Source organism: Mauremys mutica, chromosome 8 (genome assembly GCF_020497125.1).
Source record: "Mauremys mutica isolate MM-2020 ecotype Southern chromosome 8, ASM2049712v1, whole genome shotgun sequence".
NCBI classification, from domain to species: Eukaryota; Metazoa; Chordata; order Testudines; family Geoemydidae; genus Mauremys; species Mauremys mutica.
In genome coordinates this window covers 29,632,959-29,643,925 of record NC_059079.1, presented here as the reverse complement: position 1 = coordinate 29,643,925, position 10,967 = coordinate 29,632,959, and the positions used below count along the sequence as shown (strand labels likewise).

General features: G+C 47.4%; 1 protein-coding gene across 3 annotated transcripts in view; it reads right to left on the bottom strand.

Moving 5' to 3' along the window:
• Positions 1-10,967, bottom strand: part of LOC123375366 (maestro heat-like repeat-containing protein family member 2B) — a 57,773-nt gene that overhangs the window by 26,135 nt on the left and 20,671 nt on the right. For 2 of the 3 annotated variants that reach the window (XM_045026159.1, XM_045026160.1), the window contains exons 24-28: positions 10,437-10,541; positions 5,605-5,797; positions 4,008-4,136; positions 2,696-2,801; positions 472-603 (exon numbers count right to left, since the gene is read on the bottom strand). In XM_045026159.1, the coding sequence (XP_044882094.1) occupies positions 472-603; positions 2,696-2,801; positions 4,008-4,136; positions 5,605-5,797; positions 10,437-10,541 (665 nt within the window). The remainder of the gene's footprint in view (positions 1-471; positions 604-2,695; positions 2,802-4,007; positions 4,137-5,604; positions 5,798-10,436; positions 10,542-10,967) is intronic. The other variant, XM_045026161.1, reaches the window with a different exon arrangement.

Here is a 10,967-nt window from a genome sequence, read left to right as displayed (position 1 = left end):
TACACTGCCATCCTTCAATTCTTTACTGATTACCTTCCACGTCAGCTTTCCCATGATTTTGCCTGAGACTGATATTGAGCTAACTGGCCTGTAGTTACCCAGATCATCCTGATGATCCTTTTTAGATACTGGCACATTAGCTTTTTGTACAGTCCTCTGGAACTTCCCCATTACTCCAGGATTTGTTAAATATCAACATCAATGGCGGAGAGAGCTCACTGTCCCGTTCTTTAAAAACTCCTGGGTGCAGGTTATCCAATCCTGCAGATTTTAAAAGGTTTAACTTTAGCAGCTGCTAGTTACTGATAGAATAGACAGTATTTCATTAAGGCAATTCATTTGCAAACCAGTGATGCGTTTGTAGCTGTCATTCTACAGCACATTAAAGTGCATTACTCAGTGATCATTTGACTGTCCTGACATGACCTCATTACAGGATTTACTCTGGAAGTTGTAATGCTATATTCTTACGTGATTGTTTTACTGATGTCCTGAACGCTCTGCAGTGGGTCAGTTGTGTCAGGACAGCGGAGAATACAGGGAGCAAACACAATGGCCAGGGCATTAGCTGACATTCGATTGGTCTCTTCCTGCAGGGCAATCCTAAACAATAAACAACAAAGCAGCAAGGGTTAAAGGTAGCTCCAATTCACATAACACTGGCAGGAAATACCCCTGTAGAGAAACAGAAAGAGGACAAAATACAAATTCAGAGCAGGGCAGGGAGAGGAGGGCTGTATATGCACATGAGATCTGGAGGTCATTGCCAGGGGAAGATTTTCCACAATATTATATAGCTTTGAAGTGAAGAGCTTCAATTTGTTGCATCTGGTAAAGAACTAGACCAACAGGATGTAAATATTATACCAGACAAGGGCAAAAAGGTAAGACAATGGATACTGAGTGAACCACACAACATGCCATGACACTCTTTAGGAAATCTTTTGTTTTGACCTACTTAACCTATTTTCCAAAAAGGAATAGATACAGTGCATATTTATTACAGTAGCAAGCAACTCACTTAGCCATCATTAAGCTATGCCTTAGAAACAGAGCACAGATGTGTCTAAATGCATGTAGATGGCAGGAAACTTTGCAGATTGTAACACAGTGACTATAGCCTGAACTAGATATTGTCTAAGCTCATGCAAAAGCATCACACATGATCCCTAGACCCTCAATGTTCAAACTAAAGGGTGCAACACATGGCAGTACTGTGATCCACTGCAATCTTACTGCACTCCTCAGTGGGTTAGGTCTATGGCTAGTGATGAGCTGCCAAAATCATAACAACCGGTTCCCTCCTCACCCCAGGAGGAATCATGCCTCCCCCACCCAGGGACCCCTGCCCCGTCCACCCCCCCTCCCTGTTCCCTACCCTCTAACACCTCCCAACCCCTATCCACTCCCCCCCCACCCCTGAACTCCCCAGCCCTCTCTCCAACACCCCCTCCCGGCCCCCTTACCGTGCTCCCGGAGCCGGGCAGCCAAGGCCGCCACTGCGCCCGGATCCCAGCATCTGGGTAAGTATCGGTCGCGATTCCTGCCCCCGTGCCCGGAGCCGGGCTGCGGCGGGCGGGGAGGGCCGCGGGGCCGGCCAGGGCGCCGCTGCTGGAGCCGGAGCCGGAGCCCGAGCCGGGTGGCCGGGGAGGAATGCGGGGCCGGGCAGGGCGCCGCGGCTGGAGCCGGAGCTGGAGCCCGAGCCGGGCGGCCGGGGAGGAATGTGGGGCCGGCGGGGGGGAGGGGGGGTGCCGCGGCCGGGACCGGGTGGCCGGGGAGGGTTGCGGCCAGGAACGCGGGGCTGGGGGGGGAACGCGGGGCCGGAGGGGGGGGTGCCGTGGCCGGGACCGGGTGGCCGGGGAGGGTCGGGGCCGGGCGGGGACCCAGGGACAGGGGGGGCCGTGGTCGGGGACGGGGCTGGAGACCAGCGGGAGCACACGGCCCCTCCTGGTTTCCTACCTCAGCGTCGTCTTCCTGGACCGGGGAAGCCTGCTTGCTTCTCAGCCTTCCCAGGCTTCCCGCGCTAACAGCTGATTCGCGGGAAGCAGGGTGGGAGGAGAAGCAAGAAGGAGCATTCATGGCAGGAGGTGGAGGCAGAGCTGAGGTGAGCTGGGGCCGGGCAGCAGGGAGCGCTTGTTAAATTTAAATGCCCTTTTAGAACCAGTTTGTCCCACTGGGAACAACCGGTTCTAAAAGGGCTTCTAAATTTAACAACCGGGTTCGCGCGATCCGGTGCGAACCGGCTGCAGCTCACCCCTGTCTATGGCATGGAACCATGTGTTTGTAACCAGCTGAGACCTACAGTGGTTGTCTTCTCAGCAAGTCTGAACCATTTGTTGCTATTACGAAAGGGAACTTATATATAAAAAGAAGAACATTATTGGCATTAGCTGTCAATGAGAGCATTGTCTGGAAAAAGAGCCATTGGGTCCAGAGCGTTAAAGCCATTTCAGAATTTAAAGCACTCCCTTGCGAAGTTTCACTCCCTTTTTTCCCGACAAAAGTACTTGGATCACATAGGCCCGTGTTCAGGTACTCTTACTCACGGAGAACAGTACCTTGTTCCAGTGGAACTACTCATGGAGTACAGTGGTACTCATGGGGAGTAAGTGTATCAGAATCAGGCCCCTAGTGAGGAAGGAGAAGAGAAAGAGTGGCTGCAGTATGACGATCCCACGCTGTGGTCTGCCATTACCTCACAAGGTGAAAGATGAGGCGTTCCAGGGTACTGAGGTGGGTGCGAGAGAGCTGATCAATGACAGAGTACACGCCTCGGATGGTCTCCTTCCTCTCCTGCAGGCCTGGAGAGAGCACACACAGTTACACATATTACAGGCAACTTCCCCATGGTGTCTTCTGCCATCTTTACTTGTGAAGGTAGTGTGAATGGCCCAGTACAGGGGAGCTGTGCAGGAGGCTAGTGCACAGAGACAGGGATGACAACTCCCTCCTCTCCCTGCCTATACAAGCAGGCCCCCTTTGCAGGTCCCTCGGGTAGCAGTATCCTATGCAAAAAACATGAGCATAAGACACTGATTTCTTTTAAACAGATTCCAAAAGAGTTGGGAGCTGAATAATAACAATGTCTCCTGGGGCACGTCTATGCTGCACACTCTGCTCTGCTCACCATCAAAATCATATGCTACATACCACTCTAGCACGGGCAGAAATAGCAATGTAGATGGCGAGGCACTGCTTAGGTGAGTAAAGACATGCATGAAGGCTGTGGGGATATACCCTACACACACTGCTTAATTTGTAACGAAAGAGGTGCCGGGGCTCAAGCTTTTTTTTTTTTTTTTAAACTTTCACACAGCAAGCCCAGTGGTACCAGGGCTCTGAACGGCAAAGGCTTTGACTACTATAACAGTGTAAGGGATTAGTTTGTGTCACAGTGCTGTCTGTGGCTACATGGCACAGTGAAAAGCAGGCTGTGTCCACATTGCAGTGCCTACCTACACGTCAGTGAAAGGCTCTGGCAGAAGGAGGCTGCAAGGAAAGACTTCAACAGCAGAGAGTTGCTGGAGCAGATGTGCCGGAGCTCAGCCCTGGCAAGCCTTGGCACAAATTAAGCATCACCTACGTGGCTTTCTAAATGCCAAAGTCATTCCTCCCACCTACACTGCCTATTTTTAGCAGTGTCATCACCCCCGATGGAGTCTTTCCCTGTTGCAGGAAAGACCCCGGCAGTGGGAAAAGGCTCTAAGAGGGAGGCAGATGGGAGAGGCTCCAGCACTGTCTTGCCAGTTACGTCATAAAAGATGACAGATCACCAAAATGACTTTTTGGATTCAAACACTCCATACAATTGGCGCTTGTACAATCGTACAAGCACACAATCTACTTGCTTGCTGCTTGTCATGACAATGGTGATGATAAAACTAAAGTAAAAAAAGACTGCTTGTTCTGGGCAAGCAGAAACTGGGTTTGGTACCTGCAGCTAATTGTACCATCCCTGTCTTGGGTTTTGTGTGTGATTGTATAGGATTTGTATGGACCTTCCTTACCCATAGCTCGCAGAAATTCCTCGTAGAGTTCGAAGGTCATGAGGGGATTGGGCAAATCTCTCAGCCACTGTTTGAACACACTGGCAATGACATGAATATTGTAGTCATCTAGATTCACATTGTCAATATCTGTTCACCGAGGCAAGTGAGGGGAGGGAGTGGAAAAGAAACCAAAGAAAAAGCAAATGATCAGTTTTGATCCAGTAAACAAGCCAGTGTTTTCATGTCAGTACTAGCACTGGCTATTACCTAACCACTGCTGTTGGACCAACTTCTGTGGGTGAGAGAGGTCCTGAGGAAGAGCTCTGTGTAGCTCGAAAGCTTGTCTCTTGCCAACAGACGTCAGTCCAACAGAAGCTATTACCTCACTCACCGTCTCTCTACTATCATGGGTGTGGTCAGATGTTCGGCTGCCTGTGTGTGTTCCCTCTGTGTGCCACCCCAGCCTGGCACAGACAACTGACATGGCAGACCTCGAGCGAACCGCCCAATGACCACAAGATCCATTAAGGCATGAAGGCACCCAGCCAGGCTTATTTTGATGAAGCACAGTACTAGTATCCTGCACTAATACATGTATACCCATAACAATGGACCAGCTCAGCAAACGGCGGGACTTTCCGTTCCTCCCTAGGCTAGATAAAGACACTGCCCCCGAGATACATTTTTATACACAGATACAAACAAGTTACATATTGCTCCTCTGATAGTTGACATCCTCTGATATCACAACCCACCACCTTGTACATTTCTATCCATCATATTGTCATCCTGACCATATCTTTAGGCAGGGTCAGTGTGTTCCTGTTATCTTTGGGGAATGTGTTTGTACCATTCTTGGTATGGGGTGTTCTGGTACCACCCTTCTGGAATGTGTCTGTGTGTGTGTGTTTTGTGCTTAGCACTCAGCAACGTGTGTTTCTGCAATATCAGCCCTGTTCTTGCCAGATTCTGTGAGAAGGGCCTGCCTCTAGCTCACAGCCTGATTTTGTTTTATATCAGCAAAGTTTTGACCGCTACTTTAGCCCAGCCCTCAGGCCTCTGATACAAGGGCTTATGTCTCAGGCTCTTCTACAGTGAGCAGAGCTACAACAACACTGCATAGAAAAACAGGTATCAATACTGTAGCAACCTCAGATCACACAGTGCACAACCTTGGCACCTGCTTTTTTAATATGACCATGTTAAAATTCTTGTAGTGAAAGGAGCCAGTTTTCCAGGGGTGAAAGTCTTTAGAGAGAGTTTGTAAAGCACTTTGGAAGTCTAGGTGATGTTGATAAATATGAAGCCTGGCTAATGTAGCTTTTTCTCCCAATTTCTTTTTTGCACACTTGTGCACAAGAGGAGGAATAAAACAAGGAAGAATTAAACAGTTCCACAAGACAGGAGGGCTCTAACACAGTGCAGACTTTTGGTGAAGGCTGGTATTAGAGAAATGTCTGTAGTTTCATGGTACCAAAAGCCAGAGTCTACGGTGGGGGAAGGGAAAACGGTTCCTTTGCTCTGGCCCCCTTTAGATGACATGAATTCCCTGTTCACAGAGGTTCTCGGCTGTCCCTTTTGCTCCTCCTCTGAGACTCTCTCTTTTTCATCTTACCTGTATCAAGACCCTGTCGGAGCTCCTTTATCTTACTGGTTGAGCCTGACTTCCTGTAAATGCCCTCGGTGTACAATCCATGCATTTCAATGTAGTTTATGAGCTTCTCCACCACCAGTGGCACCGCTCGCTCCTCATTGGTCAGTCGGGAGAGCTCAACCCCAAACTGCCGTGACGAAAGCTCGGGATCATACTGATGTGGAGAAAGAGATTGATTTCTTAATTCCTTTTCAAAGGTCTCAATGCAATGCTGCTCACAGCGTGGTAAACCTAGGGATGTCTTGAGACTGAATCTCTCAATGTATGCAATGTAATTTGACTGTCGTTCAAGATGCAGTTCACATTTTTAAACAAAGTTAACTGGATTATTTGCAAATTAATCTAGTAAATCTAACTGAGCACAAGGGAAGAGAGGAAAGGTCTGTACACTGCCCTGCAAATCCAATCTTTCCTAAGAGCTTTCTTGGTCATTGTAGCTATCCCTGTGTTCACTCTGCTATGTCTGCAGCACTGCACATTGCTACAAAGACTAACAAATGTTCATAGTTAAGGCTTGCAACAGGACTGTGCTCAGAAAAATGGCTCTGTAAAATGGCCCACCGGTACTCTCCTTGGGTCTTCAGAGTCATCATTTGCTTCATGTACTGACATTTTTACTGTAGAACCAACACAGCTGTGCGACAGTGAGCTATATTCTAGTCTGCTTCATGCCTCACTGACAAAATTGCCTGGTGAGGATACATGAAGGAGAACACACTTGGGCTTGATTCTGAGATCCCTAGATGAACTTACAGTGCTGAAAGTTAAAAAAATGGTTTTGAGCAAGTGTGACATAGAAGCCACTGAAAGAGAAATAGAATCAGTAAAAGACGCTGACATTCTCTATTTTTACAGAGTCACTTTCCTGACTGGAACTGCACTTTAGAGACTCAACATTCAGCAAACAATTCGAGCTGAATATGAGATTCTGGTTGGATAAAGTCAAAAGACTGAGAAAAACTTTTCACACAATAATGCACAGATCCACGTAGGAGGCTTTGAACATATGGACTGTATGTTCAAACCCAGCATGGGTAGTGATCCAACCAGAACAATAAATGAGAAAGTAGGTGTGCGGCTTGGTTAGACCTCTGACCAGTGCCACTCTTCCATGTCTGCTTCTTCTCATTCACTGTTACCACAGCACAAATGAAAACAACATGAAGGGAATGTCCAGGGGAGGTTTCCACACTGGATAGACCTCCATGCAAGAACACACCAGGAAGAAATGGTGACAGCAACTCGTTTTGATCTCATTTAAAATTCACAAGTTATTGTACTATCATCTCTTAATCTTTTAGTGCCAGGATTGGGCTGTTCCTATAGCTAACATCAAGTGCTATAACAAAAACTCTAACTTTTGCTGTCACTGTGTTCAACTGCCAACATTGGCATAAAATGCATTAGTGCAAACTACAAGGTCCATCAAAGCAAATACACTGCTAAGATAAGCTTGATGCTCTATTAGTTCCATCATAAGCTTAAATGAAAAGTCACCAGGTTCTGCATAAAGTTAAAAAACAACTAGGAAATCTGCTGTTACCTTTTGGATAAAGGGCACCTTCTCAAAATATACCAAATGGCACCAACTCTCTCAGCTGATGCACTGTGAAAATGTAACCCTTAGCAGCCTGAATCCATCCAGCAGCAACAAATTAATAAATGCAAATGATCTAACCATTTCTGATCAGTACCTTGGACTAGTATTTATTTTTCAGACTCCAAATTTTCCTGAGCATTAGCAAGCAAGATTTTTAAAGATGAACTTGGAGAATACATTAATGTCACTTCACTAGAGCTCAGGAAATGAATTCACACCAAGTAGTTATTTTATTTTAGCAGAGTTTTCTTGGACTGAATTCTTTCATTTCCTGTTTGCTACATTTCTGGCTGTGTGCCACTGAATTGTGGCCAAAGCAGTAGGCCTGGTTTGGTGAACCAACAGCATTAGGATAAACTTTTTGTTTTCCTGAGCAGAAGGGGAGGGAGGTGGCATGTAGCCAGGGCCGGCTCCAGGCACCAGCGGGCCAAGCGCGCGCTTGGGGCGGCATCCCCCAGGGGGCGGCAGACAGCCCCGGTGGACCTCCCGCAGGCCGGCCGGCGGGAGGTCCACCGGAGCCGCCAACCGGCAACCGCCAAAGCGCCCCCCCCCCCCGGGGCGCAAATCCTAGAGCCGCCCCTGCCTGCAGCCGCGGGGAACCAAGAGCCCTTTAAATCCCAGCCGCGGTGGGGAATCAGAGGGCTCTGGGCTGCCCTCAGCGGCGGGGAGCCCAGAGCCTTTTAAATCCCAGCCGCGGCGGGGAGTCAGAGGGCTCTGGGCTCCCCGCTGGCGGCGGGGATTTAAAAGGCTCTGGGCTGCCCTCCGCGGCGGGGAGCCCAGAGCCTTTTAAATCCCAGCCGCGGCTAAAGCAGCCGGCTGAATTGCCCCCCCGCAGGGCGGCAATTCAGGCGGCTGCTTGGGGCGGCAAAAACTGTAGAGCCGGCCCTGGGCAGTAAATATCATTATGCCGCTATAGAAATCTACAGTACCCCCACACCTTGAATACTGCATGCAGTTTTGCTCATCTCACCTCAAAAAAGATATGTTAGAACTGGAAGAAATACAGAGAAGAGTAACAAAAATTATTAGGCATATGGGACAACTTCTCATATAAGGAGAGATTAAAAAGACAGGGACTTTTCAGCTAGGAAAAGAGACGACTAAGAGGGACTATGATAGAGATCTATCAAATCATGATTGGTGTAGAGAAAGTCAATAAGGAAGTGTTATTTAGTCCTTCACATATCACAGGAACAAGGGGTCACCCAATGAAATTAATAGGCAGCAGGTTTAAAACAAAAAAAAGGAAGCATTTCTTCACACAATGCAGTCAACCTGTGGAACTCATTGCCACGGAGAGGTTGTGAAGGCCAAAAGTATAACTGGGTTCAAAAAAGAATGAGATGAGTTCACGGAGGATAGGTCCATCTCTGGCTACTAGCTAACATGGTCAGGGATGCAACCCTATGATCTGGATGTCTCTAAACCTCTGACTGCCAGATGCCGGGGCTGGGACTGTCCAACAGGGGATGGTTCACTTGACAATTGCCTTGTTCTGTTCATTCCCTCTGATGCATCTGGCACCCACCACTGTCAGAAGACAGGATACTGGGTAGATGAACCATTCTTCTGGGGGATCCAGGATAGCCACTCTTATGGTTTATGTTCTTAGCTGATTACATAGAAATTCAGCTTTAGCATCCTGGGAGCATAAGAACCAAGAATGCATTTGTGACACTGGCAGACCAGTCAACCTGTGTATGACCCATAATAACTTAACAAGAGGCACTTCTACTGTGTCAAGACAGTTCACGTGCATGTGAATTTCAAAGAGATGTATTAGACTAGCAATCACCAACTCATTCAAAAATGAACAATAGATGCTAAGTGTATTTGTCTGTGGTTATCTATACCCGGTTAGAAGTTTCACAATGTAACTAAATTAGCTTGTAGATGCTAATTCCCTTTCATGGCTTAATTGCCTTAATTATGTGTGCAAGGTGTTCAGTTAGCCTTAAAATCAAAGATGTAAGACACTTCAGGAAACCAATCATTTCTACATTATCTTCAGCTTAACTATCTGTGTTATAATGGAAGAACGGCTAATTACCTTATGTGAATGAATGTAACTAGTTTACTGGGTATGCACAGGAAATAGAAGATTATCTTCAAAGCAAAGTACAACAGGCCATCCGCATTGGGGGAAGGGCCTTCTGTGACAATTTCTGTGAGGTAGGCTTGTCAGCCTGGTAGAATAGCTATAAAAGAGAAGGCTCGGGCCTGATCCTATCATCTCTAGACTGCTTAAATGTTGAACAGGGACAGTGTAAGCCATAGGACAGAGATCTTCCAAATAATCATTTGGAAGAACCTGGAAAATGCCTGGAAAAACTAACAGACTTTACATCTAAGCTGCCTTTGGATTCTGATCTGTTGGGATGATTCCAGAGAGACTTTTACAAACCAGCAGTTTATTCCATCACTGTTGTGATCCTGAACTATGAACATGGAAAGTCACTTGTCTGGATATTGATCTTTTAACCATTTGTAACTCTTCTTTCTTTTAACAATAAATCTTAGATTTAGTTAAGGATTGGCTGACAGCGTGATATTTGGGGAAGACCTGAGATTCACATTGACCTGGGGATAAGCATCTGGGCCTTTATGATCAGTGAACCCCACATATGGTGAATCAGGTTTCCAGTAACCCCTCACTATATTAGACATAGAATATCAGGGTTGGAAAGGACCGCAGGAGGTATCTAGTCCAACCCCTGGCTCAAAGCAGGACCAATCCCCAGACAGATTTTTACCCCAGTTCCCTAAATGGCCCCCTCAAATACTGAACTCACAACCTGGGGTTTAGCAGGCCACTGCTCAAACCACTGAGCTATCCCTCCCGCCTCTTCCAAGACAGAGATGTTTAGATGGGAGCCAAGGTCTGGAATGCCAAAAAGGGGACCGTGTTTGGCATCTTGTTAACTACGGTGGAAGCTCTTTTGTTGTTGACTTGGTGAATCTAATGATAGAATAAGCCATCAGTTTGGCGGTTGTCTCCCTCTACTTCTTGCAGTCTGCCCGCAGTGTGGTCACAGCATTGTTGTGTAAACCTCTCACTCACGGAAGCAGAGGGATGTTAGTCACCTTGAGATCCCAGCTGCTGTCCTGGAAGAGTTTTTCATGCATTTGCGTTGAGTGTCAGATCTGACGTAAGCAGGGAAGTCAGCTCAAGGAAGAGTACGGCTATACTCACTGTGCTGTGAACTGTCTCTCGATAGGCAGTCAGCAGCTGGGTGCTGGCCTGCAAGGCCCGTTCTCTCTCCCACTCCTTCCCCGAACTGAACCATGTCCTTAGGAGCTGTTGGCAGAGCAGGGGAATGGACAGAGTTAGTACCAGAAAATCCTTCCCAAAAGTTCCTCTTAAACAGGTTTAATTGTCACTAAAATCCCTCTCCAAAGCATCTGACCTCCATGTAGCAAAGGAATCACATGTCTAATGGAAGAGCCCCTTAGATATACAAGTCCCAGGGGCCAGATTCACCTCTGGTGATTGAAGCCAAAGGAGTTACATGAGAGATGAATCTGGGCCCGTGTATGTGATGTCTGCTGTAGACTGTCTGATGGGAGCTGTCTAGCACATTGCATGCTGTTTGATGTCTGCTGCTGTGGTCTATTTCCTGGGCAACTTCTCCCACATTGATTGGCAAAATGACAGAGAGGAGCATTTCTTTTTATTAATTTGAATAAGAGCAGAGAAGTCCCCCCAGCCCAGCTCCTTTTATAA